This window comes from Haliotis cracherodii, unplaced genomic scaffold, assembly GCF_022045235.1.
Source record: "Haliotis cracherodii isolate W230 unplaced genomic scaffold, xgHalCrac1.p SCAF_8, whole genome shotgun sequence".
Lineage (NCBI taxonomy): Eukaryota > Metazoa > Mollusca > Gastropoda > Lepetellida > Haliotidae > Haliotis > Haliotis cracherodii.
The window spans coordinates 28587603-28613304 of NW_027266341.1; the positions used below are offsets into that span (position 1 = coordinate 28587603).

The 25702-nt window shown below is 44.3% G+C and overlaps 2 protein-coding genes across 2 annotated transcripts; one reads left to right on the forward strand and one right to left on the reverse strand.

Moving 5' to 3' along the window:
- Positions 1-13: 13 nt before the first annotated feature.
- LOC139450775 (neurogenic protein mastermind-like) lies at positions 14-24374 on the reverse strand. Its single transcript, XM_071232605.1, has 2 exons — positions 23821-24374; positions 14-9564 (listed from the first exon to the last, which is right to left on the reverse strand). The coding sequence occupies exons 1-2, from the start codon at positions 24076-24078 to the stop codon at positions 7201-7203; spliced, it is 2622 nt and encodes an 873-aa protein (XP_071088706.1). The 5' UTR covers positions 24079-24374; the 3' UTR covers positions 14-7200.
- On the forward strand, positions 1058-3440 carry LOC139450910 (seminal vesicle major clotting proteins-like). The gene is made up of 2 exons (XM_071232736.1): positions 1058-1432; positions 3312-3440. Exons 1-2 carry the CDS (start codon positions 1058-1060, stop codon positions 3438-3440), a joined length of 504 nt encoding a protein of 167 aa, XP_071088837.1.
- Positions 24375-25702: the final 1328 nt, after the last annotated feature.

Genomic DNA, 25702 nt, shown 5'->3' on the forward strand with positions numbered 1-25702 from the left:
CTTGTATTCGATTTGTTGTATTCATATCAGAACAATACGGATAAAAATATACACAATTACCGTCGCCACCCAACATCGAACAGTCGGACTGGTCGACAGATTCGGGTGACGGCTGACAAATGATCGCAGGCTGTACACAATAACAGTTGTCGTTAGGCGAGCAGCAGCGGGGCGGGCTAAAACCCACGACAAATAAAAAACATATATTAACGTACAAGAGTTGAATACGCAGCTCCGATTTACCCACATGATTTGATTGAAGAGGTCGCTGGTAATGCTGTTGTCTCGCTACGGAAATTCAGTTCTTTACCATGACCATTTACAGAGTTCGGGGAATATATATATTTGCATCTGCACTTAATTTGCATAAAATACAATTTGCCATTTGTGACACCGTGTTGATACATCAACGCCATCATAAAGCATTCAAGGAGACGCCACGTCAGACCACTCTGAAGACAGATTTTACGATTTAAGAAACGCAAATATTTAACCGCCACAGCCCGGTGAAGCCCTTATCATGAAGTCAGGACAAATTTTTACTTCTAATCGCGATATGGCTTCAGTATTGCCATTGTGATGTAAAATGTTAACTCACTCACTCACTTGACCTGTGATGCTGTTGCAGTAGTTTGATTGGTAGACACGCACCTCTGTACTAAATGAAGCACTTCCGCCATCACGACGAAGAATTGAGATGAAGGTTAAAACATGGTGAAGGTCGCAATGACATGGGTGAGTGTATGATACATGAATTCGCCAAACAACGTCAAAGATCCACGCTCTGGCCCTCTCGGCTCAAACATATTGTCGGATGAAGGAATATTTGACCCCTCTTCGCGACGCCAGGGATTCCAGATCGAGTGGTAAAGCATACCTTTACATAACAGAGGCTGTAGATGTTCAAAGGCCTGGTTATTTCGACAAGCCTGGGTTTTCACGTTTACAAATGATGATCTCAGTGTTTTGGAGTTGTAACGTGGTTACAAACTACTGTCAGACCTCTCTTACACACAGCAACGTTACCACATTGTTGGCGGTCAGCACAACAAGGAAAATGGAGGGAGAGAGACTGAGGGTGACGGGTAAACTGTGGGTGACGGGTAAACTGAGGGTGACGGGTAAACTGTGGGTGACGGGTAAACTGTGGGTGGCGGGTAAACTGAGGGTGACGGGTAAACTGTGGGTGAAGGGTAAATTGTGGGTGACGGGTAAACTGAGGGTGACGGGTAAACTGTGGGTGACGGGTAAACTGTGGGTGAAGGGTAAATTGTGGGTGACGGGTAAACTGAGGGTGACGGGTAAACTGAGGGTGACGGGTAAACTGTGGGTGACGGGTAAACTGTGGGTGACGGGTAAACTGAGGGTGACGGGTAAACTGTGGGTGAAGGGTAAATTGTGGGTGACGGGTAAACTGAGGGTGACGGGTAAAGTGAGGGTGACGGGTTAACTGTGGGTGAAGGGTAGACTGAGGGTGACGGGTAGACTGAGGGTGACGGGTAGACTGAGGGTGACGGGTAAACTGAGGGTGACGGGTAAACTGAGGGTGACGGGTAAACTAAGGGCGACAGGGTGGTGGTATGGACTTGGTGTGGAAGTTTGAAGTTATTTGATTTGACTGAACGACTAAGAGTGCGTAAGTGAGTGGGGTGAGTTTGATGCATAGAGAATGATAAAACTTTACCATTGACCAGTTAAGATTGGTCACACAGGTAATGTATACCACGTTCGCGCCTAGAGCCACACACACACTTCACCGTACAAGATAGCTAATGTCATTTACAAATAACTTAGGGACATTTAAGATGAATATCCTCTCATAAATTGATAAAATTCACAGACATGTCACCAGCCTCGTGCTCAATACCTCCCCCAGCCTGCCCTCCTACGTCGGTTCATTCCCTGCTGTGTGTGCTCAACTTTGCCAGTACTTATTGACCGATGTTTAGCTCCGGCGATGATGTATACCTGGCTAATAGTTTCCTGAAACATTAACCACGGCGTTATCATTGGTGTAATATTAAAAACATAACATTCCCACTATGAAAGTCAATAAAACCCGCCGTTAATTCTCAATACAGATTCGGTGGCAAGGTTGACCTAGGCCCCCTCATATTAATAGACTCGGCCGGTTGTTGGAGCGGTTTTCCACACGACGTATAACGCACGAGTCGGACACGGTTTGCTGCAGTTGAAACTGGTTGTTGATGATTGTTGGTGACCGTCTTCACTCTCACTCAACACGACTTGGGCTGGACGAGTACAATCGATGTAAACAAGTCATGTAGGTCAACCCGTGACCTCATAGCCGGAAGCAGCACGCAGAGGGATTCTCCTCACACAAACATACTGCTTTCCTATCGCCTAGTGTTAGAGTAGGCGCCTGGGTGCGATCCCGTGACGTCACGCGGGAGAATTGTGTCACCGACAATAGACAGGTCGGCTGATTGTCTCAGTTCACTGTAGGCGTCATTCGGAGCCGACCTCCGTCTGATTGATCCGGCGCGATCAGTTTGGCCAAACACAGATAGAGTGAGCGCTTCCCGACTGCGAGTGCAAGCCAGGCCGCGGGACAGTGGTGGCGACACAGCAGTGTGCTTGCTGACAACTAGGTCGCTAGGCCACAGACGAGCCCCAGGTTATAAAATCTGCTTGACTGACACCCCTAAATTTATCCAAGCACCTGGTGTCTGATATCAAATCCCGTGACCACAACATCTGCACAGCACACGGTGTCACATATCCATCAAGGAGTCTTTCATATTCAGCACCCGCGACCTAAACGCCGCCATGACACCAGGTGTTGGGCATATTAATGCTATTCAGACACCCATTCAAATCCCAACCTAAACACTACTACTTTTTTTCCAAAATACTGTTTGCACGTGTATGGGATTGGGGTGTTCAGTCCCTATTACTGTCTGGGCAAACAACTTCTTTCTCTGTGTACTGGTATTTGTTGACGGTATCTAGAAGTCAGTGACAAATACACTACCGTTGTGTCTGAACTTACATTTAAACTCCCTGATTAGAATAGACTCGCTGGCGGGTCCAGAGAGAGGTTCCCAACCACACCCTTTTCCAGAGAGGTTGCACGCCAACCCATCTTGCATATATTCATTCCATAGACTGGGGTCAAGTACGCACCCTCCCCTCACCCCAAACCTATTTCAAAATCATGGATCCCCTTTATAAATTCATAATTTAAAACAAAAAGTTATCTTTCAAAACGATTCAATATTTGTGACACCGAACAAGGACGGCGGAAGGTGGTGTGTCCCAGGCATCTCATAGCCTTGTCTTCATCCCAGGTGGTGGTGTTCCGTGGCTTCAGCACGCGGGCCATGCAAGTGCGTCACTCATCCACCGCAACCACCTTCCCTCCGGAGGGGATGTTTCTGAGTCGTAATATCAACCCTACGTCACAGTGCCTGCAGTAATGTGGCATTTCAGCCCGGCTACCGGTCTACCTGCTACATGTGAAATACATTTACACAAACTTGCGCTCGGTTTGATATGACTCATCATACCGCGAAGGTAGTCGGGTTTTTAGACTGTAATTACCCAATTTCCGACAGAAATGAAAGTGTCATTAGATAAACTACCGCCCCTCTCCCCCTGCTATATGCACTATTCCAGTTTGCATTGACGTATATACTCCACTAGACAAATTTGCTTCACCAGTAAAGTAAATCAGCCTTTTGACAGTCAGTCAATTGTTTTTATATTCAAGTGAGAGAGTCGGGTCATTATCGTTCCTGCTTCGCTAATTACTTACTTTATTAGCCTAGGGAGTAATGTAATCAACGAGGAACTGCCAAATGACATTTTTTGCGAAAAAATCAATTCGTCTGTCTGGTTTCTAGAATATGTCCAGTCCATTCTCAGAATTAATCTGCGAGGTGAACTTGTGTAATTCCGAACGCGAGACTGTCTGAGGCGCGAGTTTCTCAATAGACGGTGTCAGTTGTGTCAGCCGCCGAATGAGGCTCACTGTGGCCGATAAGCGAGTGAAGGTAGTCGTTATGAGTACAGTATATACACGGCTGACAGATCAGTGTTCACTTTGGACTCAACGTCTAATGTACGAGGACTGGTCCTACCGAGCATCACCGCAGCATAAACAAATCAATAAAATTCAGCATAACACGCTTGGCTGGGTATTTGGTGTAACCGAGTTCGGACGGAGTTAACGAACTGAGCAGAGCCGGTGACATTGCTGCTGAAGACGAGGTTGACGCGCATCATTAAGTGCATGCTTTCAAGTCTTTCGGAACCCATTGAAAATAAACAAATTACAAGCTTTTTAGTTCAATATCTCCCCCGTTGATAATGTTGGTGATACATTAAAAAATAGAAATTATGAAAAGGGACACATTTGAACAATTTCATTTCGGCAAGGTGAAGCTGATACGTTGGTGACCACTAACGCCGTGATATGAATAGGGATACGCTTCTTCAAGGGTTTGCAATGAGTTTTGGACAAAGATGCTGATTAATCGAATATGTAACGATACATCTTTCATAGCATGCCGGTCAGGGGTACATTACTTCCGGTTTCGAGACTACACGTAGCCTCAAACCCGTCGTTGCCATGGTGATGTAATCCGGTACTTCACCATCGTTTTATATATACGCAAGTATACAAGACTATACCTATATTTTACCCTTGGTAGAACCGGAGACCTTGACTTACACCAGCCAGGGTCAGTCCATAACGTATGACAGGGGTGGGGTTACATGTGTGATATATACTCGTGGTCGACAACAGATGTGGCGTAGAGAAATATAGTACCTTTTGATTTAATCAAATCAAGCGTCAATTTGCTAATGATGGCGCCCGAAGGCATCCTATGCTTGGTTGCGACCAGTCTAGCTGCTTGTTCCACTGTTGCGGGTGGAAGCACATACCACTGTTGGTGTAGAAAGACGCGGGATGGGATCCCCTGCCCTGCATATCCCGGTTGCTAGTGGCGCACGCGAGATGTGGGGCGGACTGGCGATATGAGATTCAATACTGATTAATAAATGATACCCCCATAAGCGATAACAGTGGTGCTTGGCGGCCTGCATGGGATAAAGACGTGAATAAGCGTTCATTGCTGTAGCCTCAGATACTCCAGCATAATAACTGGACTTCTAGCATTGTCTTACGGACAAAACCTTTGAAAATTTGAAGAAAAAAAACACTTTTTTTCAATTAGCTTAATTGTCAATAAAACCAGATAGATCACTTGTCAGTTCAAATTTAACAACAGCTTGATACTCGAGATAAAAAATAACATTAAATAGATTTTACGAATCAATGAATATCTATCGTTCCTGTCATGATAGGTTAACGTGTGTAAAGGGTATGAATAAACCACCGCCAGGGGTTGAGTGGGAGTAAGAGTTGATGTCAGTTGCCAGGTAAACAGTACAGAAACAGCAGCTAGACTTCGCTCGCAGGAATGATAATACATGTTGGTAACACGATTGATAGCGATGTGGGTACTTGAGTTTGTGTCTTGTTGAGAATCGAACAAATAAATGGAAACTAACAGCCACAGCCATTTTGTCAGATTTTGCATTCAAGTCTTTTCTTGATAACAAATGGCAAATACAGTTACACCAACCCCGACGAGGTACTTGAGTGTTTCAACTTCGTTAGTTGGAATATATATTTATACTTGACATCAAGCATTTCACCCAACCCTTGTGTATTTAAAGGCATTTGTAAGAGGTATGCAGATTTACGCGTCAAAAGGAAATGGACTGGATAGCGAACGTCATCACCATGTCGTTGAGGTTGGCGGGGCAGAACTTCATGTAACCACAAGTCATGGAGACTGTCTTAAGTCAACAATTCCATTAATGTCAATTTGGAAATAATCTCAACTTGAGATTCGACACTTTTTAACATGATGACAGTTACCGTTAAAATAAATACTCACTACACTAAAAGTGAGTGTTACAAGGGAAACGTCCTGCTAACACTGTCAGCAACGGACGTCCCGAGCCTAATGTAGGGTCCTGGCAAGTATACTGTCCCCGTTACAACACGAAAGGGCCTGGGTAGAGTTGTTGATAACAGGCCTGTTTGAAATTGGCGTGACATATTTATAGCTTTCGTGTGATTTGATATTGATATTTCGTGGATCCCTGCTTACATCGCTTGACTGAACCTGATTGAAATGTCAAGGTTCAATTCGATAGGTTTTGATATACGGCCGCAAATATCTCAAATCGATCGAGGATAAGCACGATGGATTGCCATATTAGTGTTTGACTGGGAAAAGAGCGCTAGTTCACATTCATTTTCAATCTCAACAAGACATAAGGATGCAATAAGTCAATATATTCATCAAATACAAAAATAATTTGATTAAACCAATCTAAAATGTATGTCATCTATTTGAGCTACTGATTCCGGACCGCCCGTCCAAGGTATTAGCGTCCTCGAGATACTATTTGCTACAAAACTAGTTCACTGTGAAGCACAGATGTCCGCGCCAAGAACTAACCTCGGCAGAATGACTTGGAGTAAGTAAATCCAATATGGCGTCATCCGCCATCTTGAGATCGTCAGCAGTGTCTGTTACCATGGTTACCGAGCTATGGTCCCTGAAAACCTCGGAAATACACAGAAGCGGGTTCAGATGATGTCCGAACTATAGTTCATGCAGTAAGTCCTGCGACGCCATAACACATTGCACGTGAATGCGTCCGTTACGTGTCCAAGTATCACTTCTCAAAAGAGCGACATCATTAGTCCTTGTCACTCTGCGTCCTGCGTTGCTGAGGATGTACGTAGCACAAGATGCCATACTCCCTAGACTATCCACAATATCCGAGACCCGCTCACGCCGCCCGTCAGGCCAGCGAAGCGGAGAAAGACACACACGAGGTAGATAATGATGATGGCCGTGTACTCAACACAGGGGGTGTCATGTACGATCGTCCAGCGTTACACAATGCGTCCTCTCAACAAGGTTTGCGTATGATGAAAACATCGCATTCAACGCCATCGTGCCAAGTCGCTAAGTCACGTCAGCACTCAAGATTCACAATCGTGGCTGATTTTTGCAATCACAAATAGTGAATTCCGTGTATGTACATATACACATTGTGGAACGACTGGCGGTATTTGCACTGGAACAAATCACTCCACACACACTTCTATGTGTCAAATATACAGATCCTGTTCCCGGCAAGGTGGTATCATTGCTTACCCAGAATTTCGTCAAGCAAATTAAAATTGTCACCTTGCACTATGCTATCAAAGAAATCTGGGCTTGTATTCTGAGCATTGTCTAAATAGTTCATGAAATCGTCCTGCGCGGACCCCGTGGCGGGATAACCAGATTGTCCTTGGGTAGCACTTGTTGGAACACCCCCTGACGGCACGGCACCTGACATCACTGACGACGACATGTTATAGGCGGCAGTGGTCTGGGAGTTGGGGGCAGCGCCTGGCCTCATCGTGACTCTCTGGGCCATCTGCTGTTGCATCATCACCTGGCTGCCATTTTGCATCATGGCCGCCTGACTGGGCGGCATGGAGTTCATCTGTGGCCTCTGCTGTTGCTGTTGCTGTTGCATCATGCCAGTTTGGCTTGGGCCACCACTGTTTGGATAGGGTCCGTACTGCATCATGCCTGACGCAGACATAGCAGCTGCCTGAGTCATCGTCGCCTGTCCCGGATGTCTTGTTCCAGGCATCATTGGCCGCGGCCACTCTGCACTTCTTGGCTGGGAAATATTTAGGCCATCAGGCCCCACATTCACATTCGGAGGTCTCTGATTGCGCATTATTGCACTGGTATACGTTGATGTTGACTGTGACCTTGGGGCGGCCTGGGGAGGAGTGGGTCCATTGCCTGCCTGGTACTGGGGTCGCTGCATCTGCTGGCCCATCGGTCCAGGACGAGCAGGTGCCCCTCCTCCTCCCGCCACTGTGCTGGACTGCATGGACTGTATGGCAGACAGGTGAGCAGCCTGCATCATGCCATTCTGAGTCTGAGAAGATGTCACTTCACTCTTAACTGCACCATATGCAGTTTGATTCACCATGTTTTGCATCGTTCTCAGGGGATTAGGGCCCCCTCCCGCAGGAGTGCTGCCGAACTGACCACTAGCGTTTGGATGCATGTGAGGTGTCGACACAGGGGGAACCTTATACTCTGGGGGAGGGCGATTCATGTACTGGGCTGGCATCTGCCCAGCTGACTGAGATTGCTGCTGCTCAATGAGGTGCAGCCTCTGTTCACGCATCTTCTCCATCTGCTGCATGTTCATCTGTTCACTCATCATCTGCGGCTGTTGCTGCTGGCTCTGCGGCGGGTGCGGCGTCATCATGAAGGATTGCTGCTGTGTTAGTGAGATCTGTTGTGGTGGCTGTTGCATCTGTAGCTGCTGCGTCTGCGACAACTGCATGTGATGCTGACCATGTGACACTTGCATGTGCTGCGTTTGCGTAATCTGCATCTGCGGGTTGGGCGATTGGTTAAAATGAGTTCGCACCTGGTTCTGAAGTTGCTGAAGGGAGGACGGTTGCTGCTGCTGTTGCCCATTGCCGTGGTCCGAGAAATGTGTCAACGGTTTGGTTCCCCCATACGTCAGCATCTCCTTGTTCTGTATATGTTGCGGATACTGTGATGACTGAGCATCTGACATATGTGACTGTGGAGGAAAGGGGAAGTTCGCAGCCTGTTGGGACTGTCCCTGCTGTTGCTGTTGTTGCTGTTGCTGTTGCAAGGGAGAGTACCCCTGATGCTGCTGGAAATTCACATAGCCATTACCCCTTTGGTAGTTAGGGTCACTGTAAGGGTCAATAGATGGCGATTTCATTGGGTAACCTGGACTGTGAGACTGGTTCTGGTGATGGGCTGCCATTTGTTTGAGGGTCTCAGCAGCGGGCCCAGTGCCCTCAGACATGCTAGACATAGATGGATTCCTCATAGGAGGAGGAACAACACTATTTGATTCATACATATTCAAACCACTTCCCGGCTCGGGGAAGGGTTTTGACAGACCTGGAGACTGAATAGTAGGACCGAACATATCAGTCTGTGATTCACATTGTACCTTCACATTGTCATATATCTCATCAAATTTATCAAGTTCCTTTATTATATCTGGAGGTATTTCACCCTCCTCTTTCTCCAAAGTGTCGAGGATGTTCTGAAGCTCCTCTACATCGCCAACGTCAAAGATTCTATCCTGTGAAGCCTGTCCTGACTGATTGTCAGTGTGACTATGTCCGTGAGTATCTTCAGGGGGCTCCTGTTTACACTCAACGCTTGTGTGGATACTACTGACACTGGGTTTGGGGGAGTCAGCCGCCGAACTATAAGTCTTGGTACTGACTGTCACGTTTGTGTGGATTGTCTGAGTATTCTCTGGTCGGGATTTGATCTGTTGGACAATCTTCACCGACAAATGAGGCAGTTGGTTGTTGTCAATACACGAATTTCCTCCCACACTACTTTTGTTCACAGGAGATTCCTGTTCGTCAAAGTTGTATGCGCTCTCCGCGGGGTTAGGCTCGGAAGCGGTGCCGTCGATTTTCTGCTTGAGTTTTTTCTGAAACAGACGAAAAAACACTTTGACATATAGTTGAAAACAATACGATTGGGCGAGAAGATTAGAGTACACAATAACTCATCTCATTTCGTCTCTATGTCAATAAATCTGCAAGGCACTAACAGTTAAAAGCGACCACTTCTCATGAATAAGCAAGCACCAACCACGTTTCAGAGAAGAGCCGATATTAACGAAGACCGGCCTGCTTAGTCTGAAATCGTTCAATAAAATTGCTAATCAGAGTGAAGTCCCTCTCGGCTGACGCGAGCAGTCGGGGGACAATGGCTTATAATAGGGGACAGAGTGATCGCTCTTCCCCAACCAAGGTACACGGTGTCGACGAAGAAATTACTGCAATTTATCACAGCTCCCGCTAGAACAAATCTTGAAATGTACACTCGCGAGTTAATACTATAATTGACAATCTCTAGTATCATATTTTCTAGACTGCAAATAAAAGCTACAAATACTCCCTTCTTTTGATAAGAAGAGGCAGAGATACTGAGTGCGAAAAACGCCGACAACATAAACAGTCTTGACGCAGATAAAAACAGATTATTCTCGATTAACTGCAAAGCAATATTTATAAATACACTAAATCGTAACTGCTGTGCCACTAAAAACGTATCTTAAATGACAGTTCGTTGGATAACACTCATCGCATATAAGCAGTTAAAATAAAACAGACTAAATATGGTGCTAATATACAGCTATAGTGCGATGAACACGACATATCAATCGGTTTTCTATGTGCAAAACGTATGCGCAGGGAGAATGATGTATTACGATAATAAATTCCTGTCTCTTATCAACGTATGAAAGATAATCCTCAAATAGCATGTGTAGAACAAAAATAGGGCTTAGAACACCCACCGAAAACTTGTGTCAACACAGCACCAGATCAACGCGAAATTAATTTTCAATCTTTTAAAAACAGAAAATACGTTAACTGTAGTTGAAATTACACCAGGGCGTGAGTGAGGTTTGACGCAACTTTCACCAATGTTCCATCAAGTTGGGGTACATGAGGTTCAACGTAGCTTCTATATTAACGTGAGTGAGTGAGTGAGTGAGTGAGCTGAGTTAAACAGGACCATAGTGAGTGTGAGTTAGTTGTTTGTTTTTTGTTTAACGCCGCAATCAGCAATAATATTCCAGCTATATGACAGTGGTCTGGAAATAATACCAGACAATTCCGTGATTGATATCATGAGCATCGATCCACGCAACTGGGGTACGATGACATGCATCAACCAAGTCAGCGAGCCTGACCACCCGATCCCGTTAGTCGCTACTTACGATAAGCACAGTCACCACTTACGACAATCAAGGTTGCTGAAGACCAATTCTAACCCGGATCTTCTCGGGTGTGAGTGAGTTGAGTTTAACGTCGACGAAAGCGTGAGTGACGGGAATGGGGTTTAACGTCGCGTTCAAGATTAAGGCACTCATATAGCGACATGCATGCACGTGTGTGTGTGTTTGTGTGTGTGTGTGTGTGTGTGTGTGTGGGGGGGGGGGGGGGGTGCTTGTACTAATCCAAAAAGATGTCGGATTAATTGTGCTAACCCACTCAGATACCATGCCGCAGTTTAACATGGACACCCCGCTCTGACACAGTGTGCTGATTGCATCTCCTTGTCCTCAATGATTCAATGCAGGAAGCGTAACAGCAAATACAAATCATTTCACGTCTCTATTCACCGACATTCCACTCTCCAAGCGGACGCTCTATCCACTAGACCACGGTCACATTCATCAATAGCACAGGAATATCACCAAAAATGAGCTATATTTCACCCATGTGTGGAATCGACCCGTTCCTTCGATGTGAAGAGCGAACGCTTTAAACACAGGGCTAACACACCGCCCCCAGTAGTGAACCAAACTCATTCAAAATATGAAATATCATATTGTTGGTTACTGTCCCTAAGCTCGAACGGTGGACACATGCCGTATCTGATAATTCTTCACAGCTCTCGTGACATATATCAAATATCGGAAAATGCATCTCACGCACTAACAGTGAGTGAGTGAGTGAGTGAGTTTGGTTTTACGCCGCTTTTAGCAATATTCCAGCAATATCACGGCGGGGGACACCAGAAATGGGCTTCACACATTGAACCCATGTCGGGAATCGAACCCGGGTCTTCGGCGTGACGAGCGAACGCTTTAACCACTAGGCAACCCGACTGCCCCTTACGCACTAACAAGCATATCAACACAAGAAAGACTCTTTCAGAAAATACGCCCCACGACTTGCTGTGTTTGCGCAACTGCTGAGCATCATTGTAACCAATGTTATATTTGAGATAACACTTCCTTCGATTCTACACATTTTAGTACTTCTTACGTATCTGTACTTTACTAAGAAAGTATTATCCCAAATATATCATTTTTTTACATTTGACCGCTTTCTAAATGGCATTGTTTGTACATAACATAATTGTAATGTGGAGTTAGCAAGTGAATATGGTTTAACGTCGCTTTCCGCGATTATCCAGCAACATCACGGATTGGGACAGCATGAAATGTACCCATGTGAAGAATGGAATCTGGGCCTTCGGTGTCACGAGCTAAATAGTATCCAAGTGCAGTGCATATTAAAACGTCCGCACATTACCTGACACGCGCGCCTCCGCCTCGAGCCTGTCACCCTTCCACTTGGATACAATCGCACGTGCGCATTATGCGACACCAAATAAAACAAGACGTTATTATTCTACAACCTCAGGTGTTGTTTAACCAATCCGTCTGCTCCACTTCAGTCATCATACACAACCAATCCAACCAAAGCACCCATCATCAAAGATATATCATAACTCCGGACTCTATGAATGTATGCCTACAGTACTCGTAATAAATTATTTACCGCATGTTTATTCAGATCTGCCCTGAAACCCTCCCCACCCCGTTCTTGAAGCTGCGCCTCATCAATGAATAACCAGTCAGTATGGACCCCACCTGGCACGCTGAGCTATGTAGCTGTCCGAACTACGAGTTCGTCACATATACATGAATAATCTTTTCCGTTAATAATTAACGTTGCATCTCTGGAAGACGGCCCGTGAGCGGGCTGATCAGTCAATCAAAACTTCGCGGCATCGCCGACACGGCTCTGCTCATATTTGTGTTCAGGAGCGTGACAGACGCCGTCTCTGGTTGTAGAAGCTCCTTGCACCGCAGACCCTATTAATTTCTACGTTGATATCACCGGGCTGTGTAACCGGCGAATCCTTGAGGTCAGCGTCCTGCGGCAACGTGGAGTGTTGACGAGGAGTTCGCGCAGAGTTTACACAGCTTATTTACAACTACAAAGAGTACTGGTAAGAAAAGTTGACAAGGTGTAATTCAAACAGATCATTTTTTGAGTGCCCGCTTTAATGCCTCGAAATTGGGAGAATTGGTGACAGATTTAGTGCTTTGGTTGTCTATTGCAAATTGCAGCAATATTTTACCACTGAGTAAAAACAACTGGGTGTTTGAACATAACGTCTTTATATCATCGTACATGTAGGGAATCGACCACGTTTCGGAGTTCAAAGCGAACGAAACCAACCACAAGGCTACGTTGCCTCACTGTTAAGATTAGGATATTTGATTAACCAACTACGTATGTCTGCGCAACTTTATATACTTTCACAGCCCGCTACGAGTACTGACTGTGTAAACCTGGAGCTTGGAGTATCAAATGTATTATCGTGACCTTCGGTTATGCCAAGAGAGCTTCGTTCTCAATTTGTCATAGCCCATTAACCCAAGAAAAAATATCAATGGCCATTCATTCACAGTGAAGAAAAAACTTAAAATCCAGCAATTATGGTATCTTGCTTTCCACCGAGTCCAAATATGTCGCGGACCCGTCGCCGGCCTGTACCGAACATGACGAAGATGTACACAACTCGTCCGAGATTCAGCGAGATTTAGATCCAGTTGCGTGAACTCGGCCTTTTGCTGTTTCTATCTTCGTTTAGTTTTCACATTTTTACTTAAAGCGTCACTTTATCAACATTTGCTTCTTTCGAGCGAGATTTATTTGAGTAAATATATTGTTTTTGCTTGATTTATCAGCCGTGGTATTGGTTTTATCCAATGCTGGAGGTTTTCTTGCGCTGGCGGTCTTGAAACGTGAGATGTGTTCAAGACACAATCTGACTTAATGTAAGCAAGCATCAAAGGTGTGTTTATTACACACTGGACACGTGTGAATGACTAGTTCTGTATTGTAACCTTTACCCCAAGAACTATGCTTCATACAACCACAATTCGATGTTTCTGTGGTGCGGGCGCATGTTTTGGGAGGAATTTTAATAACGCATTTCTGAATATAACCGTGAGCGAGTGGGGGCTTAATTCGCCGTGAACAGTAATTTAGTCACACCACTGTGTACCAGCTTCTGGATGGAGGAGGAAAACCCGAAACGAAACTGGTCCCTGAAGTTTCCCTCTTTGGTAGGGGTGCTAAGAGATCAATGGACATAATCACGGTCATCGAATCCTGGCATAACTAAGGGACAGAACTCGACAGTACATTTCGTCGTCTTAAAAGACTAACCAAGCGCGGGTAACTGTGCGTGACCTTTAATAAGAGATGATGATGCAAAACTGTGAAAACCCGTTTTTGGTATGGTTGTCTTTTCTTAGTTTAGGACCAAGTCAGCAATATTTCAGCTTTTTAACGCACGCCTGTGAGTAATTGAGCGTGGACCACACCTTGGGGTTAGAATCTGACTATCCAACAAAGATGGATTTCCATAACACGAAATTCACGTAGGGTGGGCATATGTTATGGGGCTCCACATGTCATTCTCAGAGGGTGAGTGGCCCCATTACAACCCTACCCCCGAATCCGCCACGGTAAAGATGCAGGCTTTCTTGTTCCAAACAACCCATCAGATTCGTCCTTTCAAATATAATATATTACACGTTATTCCAACGTTATGCGGCGTTAAACAGCAAACAAACAAACCGCCGCCATTTATCTGGAATGTTGCTGAGTGCGGAGTTAACAACAAACAAACCGCCGCCATATAGCTGGAATGTTGCTGAGTGCGGAATTAAACAACAAACAAACCGCCGCCATATAGCTGGAATATTGCTGAGTGCGGAATTAAACCCCCAAAAACAACATGTAATCCCAGTGGGCAAATGGCCCAGCTTCCTGTCACACCCACGTCCACATCAACAATAACACTTGTTGTGAACGGCTATGCTAAGTCGATAAGAAATCGTATCTGTGCATCAACTTGTATCTCTGTCCAACAAGCAAGTTAACCAAACAAGTTATCACATTAATCGTTAAAAGTTTCATGGAATATACACACTCCTTTACAAAAGCGCATGTAAAGTCAAATGTTTATTTAATCGCCTGATTTATTCACCTCTTTGCTCTCACCTCACGCGGTATTAATCTACACCACGGACAGATGGGTCACCTCCACTAAGCGCTTTCCAGACCCAAAAGTAGTTCTTTCTTAAAGCTGATTGTGATATCGGAATTGCGTGACTGAGGTGCGACCAGTCACAGTGTGTGTGGGGGGGGGGGAGAGAGAAAGGTTCACGTTACACGTCACCTACATAGAGGGGGGGGGGGGGGGGTGTAGAGAGAGAGAGAGAGAGAGAGAGAGAGAGAGAGAGAGAGAGAGAGCAGCAGGTCCACTACAATCGAGCTTCGTCACCGAGTGAAAGATTGGTTGGTTCTCATAGCCTAGACCTCCATTGTACCTACTTGTCCGTGCGTGCTTGCTTCAGACAGGCCACCATGCAATTAAAACGTGACGAGTTCACACCGACATCCCTTCACAGTTCACAATGTATACGTCCCTTGCGTGACAATAAATGCATAAAAACGAACGTATATGTGCATTTAATATTGCCTTTAAACTGAATCACATAAAAGCATATATCTTCATATTTTCATCCGTAGTCGCTCAGACGTAATTTAAACCACTCTGTAAAACTGATCAGTTGCATCGGGGCTATCGCCATCGTCATCCCCCAAACCATGTTGATCTTGAGTGTTATGGATACACAAAACCACAACTTTTACAGCAAGTAGCCCTCCGCCAGACTGCACAACAAACTTATCTTGTTCAACACATGTAAATCGTACACTTGACGCTGCAAGTTATCTCAAAACGCGAACCACACGAGCAAGTAACGACCTACTACCAACCAGGCTCTATCATTAGTTTACATATTTAGGCGGAATTTGATTCCACTATTACTGAGACCGCGTGCTTTGTTTTCTGTGCTGAAGAGGAAACCTGGGCAGCAACAAGTGGGTTGCATCGGGGTCAGAAGCTGGGGGGAGGCTGGGGCACACACACAAGCGACGCTCCACACACCGCGGCGAGGAAGTGAACTCACTAAGGGGTCCTCAGCTCTCGGTACCACCGAGACACTTCCGTAATTAGCCCCCTGCCTGCTTGATACTTTTACACAGAGATTGCGCCATGCGTCGTACAGGCTTTTAGATGTGTCAAATAGCTTACTGATGTGTTTCATAATTTTTCATTATATCTCACGGACAGGTGCTTATGGATATTCGTAAGTGATATACTATCCAATATAGAATCAAGAACGTTCAAATAATCACATTTTCTCTTAAATTTCAAATAACTATCTTTTGAGAAACTATCAAATATAGAATCAAGAACGTTCAAATAATCACATTTTCTCTTAAATTTCAAATAACTGTCTTTTGAGAAACTATCAAATATAGAATCAAGAACGTTCAAATAATCACATTTTCTCTTAAATTTCAAATAACTATCTTTTGAGAAACTATCAAATATAGAATCAAGAACGTTCAAATAATCACATTTTCTCTTAAATTTCAAATAACTATCTTTTGATAAACTATCAAATATAGAATCAAGAACGTTCAAATAATCACATTTTCTCTTAAATTTCAAATAACTGTCTTTTGAGGTACAACACAGTCACGGGTATACATACGTGGTGAGGTGAAATGGGGTTTAACGTTGCGTCCAAAATTATTGCATTTATATAGCGACGTGCATGCACGTGTGTGTGTGGCTGCTTGTACTAGTCAGGACTTATGTCGATTTTATAGTGCTAGCCCACTGGGATGCCATGCCGCCGTTTAACATGAATACCCCACTCAGACACAGTATACTCACCCCGAGCCAACCAGTCAGTGTTTTGGCCCTTAATGCCGAGCGCCAGACAGGGTAACAACAAGTACACTCTTTTTAAGTCTTTTTGGTATGACGCGCCGGGGATCGAGCCCCGGAACTTCCGCTCCCCGAACGGACGCTCTACCACTAGGGTCGGCAACTGGACATGGTATGCGGTTGAGCATCAAGATAATAAACCATTATTTAAACAGACAAAAAGTACAATCTTAAAGTCCACCCATGTCTGTCATCCCCAACTTCCTAAAGAATTTTACATTTCTCAATATTGACGTTCATTTTTATATCGAAATCAGGAAATAGCACAGCGTACGGCAACATGGTATTCGAGTACGGCGTTCCGTATCACGGGTACTCAAGTATCTGAACCAGACTCTGTTGAACTCCGTGCAGCGCCATACCCAATGTTTGTTTTGTGTAATAACGAGCCGATCATATGCTGGATGAACATGTTTGCAACAACAAGAACAGTGCGCTTACACAAGATGGGGAGGGCATACGCTACAGGTAAGTAGAGTCGCAGACGACAGATTTCTCCATACCTGGAGATCCCATTACCCGGAATAAATACCTGGTACCTAACACACCAAGTCTTCACAGTCCCTTCGTTGGTAAACGCCGCACTCAGCAATATTACAGCTATATGACGGCGGTCTGTTAATAATTGAGTCTGGACCAGACAATCCAGTGACTGACATCGTGAACATCGATCTACACAATTGGAATGCGATGACATGCATCAATCAAGTCACCTAAGTCATCGAGCCTGACCTCCCGATCCCGTTAGTTGCCTCTTACGACAAGCATAGTCGCCTTTTACGGCAAACATGGGTTGCTGAAGACCTATTCTACCCCGGATCTTCACGGGTAAGATAGACGTTGATTTTCATGGGTAACCAACATATCCATGTCATTCCCTTCAATATGACAACCCGCTGTTTGGATGTTGACTTTAATACGTAACCTAAAATATCCAAGTCTTTAAATACCAACATGGAGGTTGTCTTCACGGGCCCTCAATATGACAACACACCGCTACATCAATACCAACATGGACTGTTATTTAAAAGTGGTGTTCGTCGAATTAGAACGTTGAAATAATAACATTTTCTCTTAAATTTCAAATAACTGTCTTGTGAGGAACAACGAATACATGCGAGCACTCAGATGAGATGAGGTGAAATAGGGTTTAACGTCGCGTCCAAAATTCTTGCACTTGCGACATACGAAGTCTTCACAGACACACGTCAATATCAACATGGACGCTGACTTTAAAGCGGTGTTCGTCGAATTAAAGAACGTTCAAATGATGAGATAACTTTAAAGTGGTGTTCGTCGACATGTAGATGAGAACCTGCCCATATCAGGCGGATATCGTTTATTTATAGTTGTATTTACATATCATCTAAACCCTTCTCTTATAATCGGTCGGGAAGCCTTGTAGTTAAAGCGTTCGCTCGTCTCACCGAAGACCCGGGTTCGATTCCCGACGTGGATACAGTGTGTGAAGCCCATTTCTGGTGTCCCCTGCCGTGATATTGTGGGATATTGCTAAAAGCAGTGTAAAACCATACTCATTCACTCATTCATTCTTTCTTATAGATGTAGAGTTGTCTAGGGCTGAACTCACGGAGCTGTTCTCGAGACCACATACGTTACAACTTATAGTTTGTGTCTCAACACTGTATCTTCTAATTTGTATAACCTGTTCTCATTCCCAACATAATATTTTGTGAACATATTCAGAGGGAGTAGACTCGGTCAAAATGCCAGTCGTTGAACGTTTGGTTCTATTTAAAAACACCACTCTCCTCACCTGCTAACTCAGTGCTGGTAACCTTGACCCCGTAATAGATTACATACCATAATTACATAAAGCTTGTTTTGTTTGGTTGTTGTTTAACGCCGCACTCGGTAATATTCCAGCTATATGACGGCGGTCTGTAAGTAATCGAGTCTGGACCAGACAGTCCCGTGATTGACATTATGAACATCGACCAACGCAATTGGGACACAATGACATGTATCAACCAAGCCTTACGTCAGCGAAGCTTACCAACCGATCCGGTTAGTCGCCTCTTACGACAAGCACAGTCGCCTTTAACGGCAAACACAACCACCTTTTACGGCAATTATGGGTTGCTGAAGACCTATACCATAATTACACTTCGTCAATTTCACACAAGACACAAACTACACATCCAGTCGGACATAGAACATAGACCTTAGACGATGAACCCTCATCTCCTCTTAATCAAATATATATAAAATAATCGTCTATCTTAACTGCCGTAGTATATGTTTTTATTTTTTTATTTTTGATGCCGCCTTTATTACCGGATCGTTGTGTTAAGTCAGTGTTAATGACTCAATTTTCACTGCAACCCATAGCCCTTGGAACCCTGCGGCTAAGTCGTATCAGTCCCGTTTTCAAACCTGTCCAAGGATATCTATTGATCTGAAATAATGGCGTCAACAAAGTGTCTTATATATCGCTCGAGAAAAGAGCTAAGAGTAATATTTTATGACAGCCTTGAGACGATTGCTTCAGCGTGCATTGATCTAGGCGGGTTTACTCAATTAACCCTGAATAACTGTCATTTGGATGAGTAGAACTAAACCTGGTGTAAAGCAAGCCATGCCATGAGTCAATAGCGTGATTATTGTCGGTACCTGCGCTGACGATGTCACGGCAACATTGTTGGGAAGGCGACGGGACTTCCGGTGAAGTTTTTGTCACGAAGACTCCCATTACAAAAACCATTGATTCAGAGCTAATGTCCAAAAACACCTTTCGATCACCTAGTACCATAACCTAGTACCTGATTCCGGTAAGACGTTTCAGGTCACTTGACTTCCCATTGGAACGTTGCTGTTTTTTCACTCCACAATTAAATGCAGGTGGTTGTTTAAATTAACAGTGTATCAAGATAACGACTGCGATCTCAAGAATTACACATTCAAACCTGTTCGTGTGTGTGTGTGTGTGTGTGTGTGAGGGGGGACGGGGGGGCATAGAGAGGAGACAGGGGCGGTCAAGGTTGTCTAGGGCGCCTCTATTCGCCCCAATTGCCTCTTACAGGAAGATATTATACCTCTATATCCTTTACAGCAAGATGGAACATCATCAGAGATCCTTTACAGCAATATATTCAACCTCTATACCCTTTACAGCAAGAATCAACTTTCCCAAAGATCCTTTACAAGGTGTTATTCAACCTCAATACCATTTACAGCATTAAAAAACAGACACTAGTCAATATGAATAGACTGACACCTGTTTTCTTATTTCAACACATGGCTAATATTGAACAGTCCAAATGCTTGTATAGTTAAAACATGCATAGACAATATCACTGTTACTGAAACATTAGCTGAACAAGAAGTATATTTAGCTAGTCCACACCACCCACCCAGACAAGCACTGATACGGGGGCACAGGTGTAAATAGACCTCCCATACAGGTGTAAATTGATGTGTAACTTTATTGGTGTTGGTCATGTGAATTGTGTTTGAGGCAAGGTCATAATAATATGCACTCAACATACAATAACCTTCGGGCACTCCTATACATCGCCACATTCCCTGCTACTGAACATAGAGGTCCCACCTCACAAACCACAAAACAACATTCTCACACAACAAAACATTCTCACATTATAATATCCTCACACAGCACTACAATATTACACAATATAATATCCTCACATAACATTATATCCTCAAACATAAAAGTCTCGCCCAACAGCCATCACTACATAACATTGTCACACTGTACAATGTCCTCATTATACAAAGTCCTCACAACATTGTCACACTCTACAATATCCATGCTCAACATAACATTGTCACACTATACAATGTCCTCACTACACAACATTTTCACACTATACAATGTCCTTACTCCAGATAACATTGTCACAATGTACAATTTCCTCACCACACAACATTGTCACACAATACAATGGCCTCACTACACAACAATGGCCTCACTACATAACATTGTCACACTTGCAATATCCTTACTCCACATAACATTGTCACACGATACAATGTCCTCACTACATAACATTGTCACACTCTATAATATCCTTACTCCACACAACATTGTCACACGATACAATGTCCTCACTACATAACATTGTCAGTCTCTATAATATCCTTGCTCCACATAACATTGTCACACGATACAATGTCCTCACTACATAACATTGTCACTCTCTATAATATCCTTACTCCACATAACATTGTCACACTATACAATGTCCTCCCTACATAACATTGTCACACTCTATAATATCCTTACTCCACATAACATTGTCACACGATACAATGTCCTCCCTACATAACACTGTCACACTCTATAATATCCTTACTCCACATAACATTGTCACACTGGACAATTTCCACATTCTACATAACATTGTCACACTGTACAATGTCCACACCCTACATAACATTGTCACACTGTACAATGTCCTTACTCCACATAACATTGTCACACTGTACAATGTCCTCACTACATAACATTGTCACACTGTACAATGTCATCACTACATAACATTGTCACACTGTACAATGTCCTCACTACATAACATTGTCACACTGTACAATGTCCTCACTATATAACATTGTCACACTGTACAATGTCATCACTACATAACATTGTCACACTGTACAATGTCCTCACGACAAAACATTGTCACACTGTACAATGTCCTCACTACATAACATTGTCACACTGTACAATGTCCTCACTACATAACATTGTCACACTGTACAATGTCCTCACGACAAAACATTGTCACACTGTACAATGTCCTCACTACATAACATTGTCACACTGTACAATGTCCTCACTACATAACATTGTCACACTGCACAATGTCCTCATTACATAACATTGTCACACTGTACAATGTCCTCACACTACACCTCATCACATCAAATGACATGGGTCTATGTACATATTATCAAACACTGGCTTGTCTGGTCCATACTCAATTTCTTAATGGCTGCAGACTTATAGCTGGAATTTGCAAAGTACAGCTTCAAACAAAGAATATCATCACACATCACAATTCCATCACTTGAGGGTGTCAACACACAACACAATGTCATAACAGCCCCACAACATTCTCGCACAACATCACATCATCACACAACACAATGTCATAACAGCCCCACAACATTCTCGCACAACATCACACACTGTCATCACACAACACAATGTCATAACAGCCCCACAACATTCTCGCACAACATCACATCATCACACAACACAATGTCATAACAGCCCCACAACATTCTCGCACAACATCACATCATCACACAACACAATGTCATAACAGCCCCACAACATTCTCGCACATCATCACACACTGTCATCACACAACATCCTCACATGAGCACACAACATGTCATCCCAACCCCATTTCATAATATCCACTCTATATACAGCCTACACCCTTCAAAACATCCAAACACCTCAGCAACTATGAACACACTTCACACTGCAAACCACGATTTCAACACACTTAACGCTGCAAACCACGATTCCAACACACTTAACAATAACCATGGGTCACTACAACTTATGCTGATGTCCAGATAACGTAGATATGTACAGAGTAAAGTTTCATTAGGGTTTTCCTATGTACTGTGGCAAATAGACCAGATGGTCAGCTGAGTGAGATCACCGTGACATTTAAGTCCATGTAGGTGGGTTATTATCATTAATGAATCATTAAAAATCGGTTGCAGTAAACGGCAAGTCTAGCACAGGACATATTCCAACAGTGTCAAACTGTTAGCATTGATACCGACCCGTGAAGATCCAGGGGTAGAATAAGTCTTCACAAACCCATGCTTGCCATAAGGGGCGACTAACGTGATCGGGTGTTCAGGCTCGCTGATTTGGTTGATGCATGTCATCGTATCCCTTATGCGTGGATCGATGCTCATGTCAATCATTGGATTGTCTGACCCAGATTTCATTATATACAGACCACAGTCATATAACTGAGTGTGGCGTTAAACAACAAACAAACAAAGCATTAATACCATCCATGATAATCCGTCATTATCCTCTTAATACATAACAGACTCCTCATAAATCAAACTTAATCCATCAAGGCATCCCTCCACAAAGAGGTTAAGGCTACAATCCTATGTCTATGTTGAAGAAGGGAGTTAGATCACCTTAGCGCTAAGATCGTTTTATGGGAAGGTGCAAGGTCAACAATTCAATGATAAGGGCGATTGCTTAGTTTGTAAGCCTGTCTCCACTGCTGGGCACTTACAGATCTCTTGTCACATTCAGGAAGTGACTGCAAACTCTGAAAGGTCACTGGAGTATTATGAAGACCTGTATGAAGTCTATAAACAACAAACACCTCATCACTAACATTCACCGATACGAGAGTCTGGGCGGAACCCTATTGACAAAGTAAATATCGTATATACACCTTTTGAAATCGGTCGCATTGCAAGCTGGGAAAGGCTGAGACAGAAACTTGTCCGTGGGATGATCGTCCACAATCTAAGGGGCTGGGAACAACGGGCAATAACTACCACCCCGGACCGCCTAATAATGGCAGCCTCAGCCCCCAGTGTGGCCAATCACGGGTATAAGTATTATGTACAGTGCATTGAGCAAGCGATTTTCCCAGCCTAGTTGAGTCAGAGCAGTCGACATTCAGCGTAATATCTTTGTTGTTTATGTGTAGCCGCTCGCTCGGCTAGCGTGGGAATGCGTCGAGCTAGTCTCACTACACCGATCTCACTCGTCAGTGATTTTACGGTGAGCGCTCAAACTTTGAAACGGGCATGGGAAGGTCGAGGCGGGCACATCGGATGAAAATGTAAATAAACGCGCATGGATACAGGTTAGCACAGGACCGATCTAATGTACACAGTCGAGACTCGACACACATTATTTTGGTGGTATGCTTGCTGGCGTGAGGACCGGAGATGGGGGGGAGGTGGGGAGCGCAGGTTGTTTTCACCCTCCCACTGGCATGCCCCCATGTACCGCACAGCGTCCACTTTACCTACAGGAGTACAGCTACTGCCTTCCGGTAAAAACAAAACTTACCGTCACTACAAGGTTGCGGTGGTCCCCTTGAGTGGAGCTGTCTTGTTTGACTTTGGATTGTTTCGCTGCCTTCTTGGCCTTACTTTCCAACCAGCGGTGGTGCAAGAGTTGTGTTTGCTGGCGATGTTCCTCATAAAGTCCGGAGTATCCCTCGTTGAAACGCCGGTGTCGCCCCAGCTGGTGTTGCCGATAGTGTTCTAGACGCCTACGGAGACGATCTACGACATCTCGTCTTTTGGGGGCCGAGTAATCCCCCATGCCTCCCTGTGACTGCTCAGTGGGGTAGTCGCGGCCAGTCTGACGGGCGCAGGATCACTAGTTAAACTCGGTCGATCCCAGTGAACAGGACAATGGAAGTCACGACATGAACGCCGAGTCCTCTCCCCTGCCCTCATATACTCCTGGTCCTTTGGGGAGGGGGTAGTGCACAGTGTCACCACTGTCAGAGTCTCACAGCACAGCTCGGGTAGACTGGTGTCCCACATACAACTCACAACAACATTGAAGCCTCGATACAATGCTTACACTAAGCAGAATGATATTTCACGACACGCTTACTGATGCGGGGCGAGTCCAAGTGAGTGGTGAGGGGTGATAGGTTGTTGGGAGTTCCTGACTCCACTGCAGTTGTTCTATCAGATTTCTCAGAGCAAATCTCGGGTCGCTCTGATCAAATTTATTCTGTTCAGTCAGTGATCGCGTGTTGACTTCAACTCCAGTGTGTTTTCACTCCTATGGGGCTGTGAAAATATCCCTGAAGACGCGGATTTCGTGTTACAACCTCGACAAAGTGGTAATTGGGCCAAGCCTATCATGGCTTGATAACTGACTAAGCTATTCTCAGGGTAGGATGTCGATGTAATGTCACAGAAGAATAGGTTGCCTGAGGGGCCATATCGGCAAGTTAGGCCGCACAGTAACGGGGGGAGGGGTGATGGGTAACAGGAAGAGGTGCATGTAACGGGGGAGGGCCAATAGCAAACTGTTGTCTCTGTCACCTCGGTCGAGATGAGACTCGAGCATGCGCGAGCGTCACTCACGAGCTTGGCTTGTACGCGCCAAAATCCACTAGACACTGCGGCCGGTGAGCAGACGACGGTAATAGCAGACGATACGGGGATTTAAATTTAATGATTACCTTTCAAATTGAGGCCACGCAGTGCAAACGCTCGTGAAACACATCTGAACTGCAGCCATTACACGCCCAATAAGTTTTACTGGTTTTTACTTAAATGGTACACGTGTATTTTGGTCAGATAAACACCTTCCTGTTATCTACAATGTCGATCTTTAAAAACATAATTTGTGTTTCCCAACTTGAAAGATTTAGTGCCTCATCATTGCTCGACCCTTAAACACTTTCAGAATAAATTGTTAAGAACATAACCTTCAATCAACCCTAAATCCTAATTCTGCTGAAGAAAATCGCCATTTCTGTTGCGCTTACAGATTAGGCTAGGCAATTCAATTTGGGTCACGGCTTATAAAGAAAATGATAGTTGCATCCAACTCACAAATAACCCTTGCCCCCGGCAATGAACATGACAATACAGTCGAGATTAACCATTGTTAAAGTGAGTGTATTTAATTACATCAATCCATCTTTAGTCACAGCTAGTGTCGCTGTATACATACGCAGAGTACAGGATAGGGAGGCTTTTAGTATGTGTTAACTGCAAAGTGCTTTTGAAAAGGGGAAATCCAAGACAATGTTTTTACACTCATCGTAGAGTGTATTTCTAATGATCTATGTTTATTAACAATTTTAAGCCACCCCAACACCTGGCAATTTTACGTTTTTTGCAAAACCTGACAAAACAAATTTCAGCTTACAGCTTGTGTACAGCTGCAATCATGCTGGTGCGGCATAAAGCACTATTCA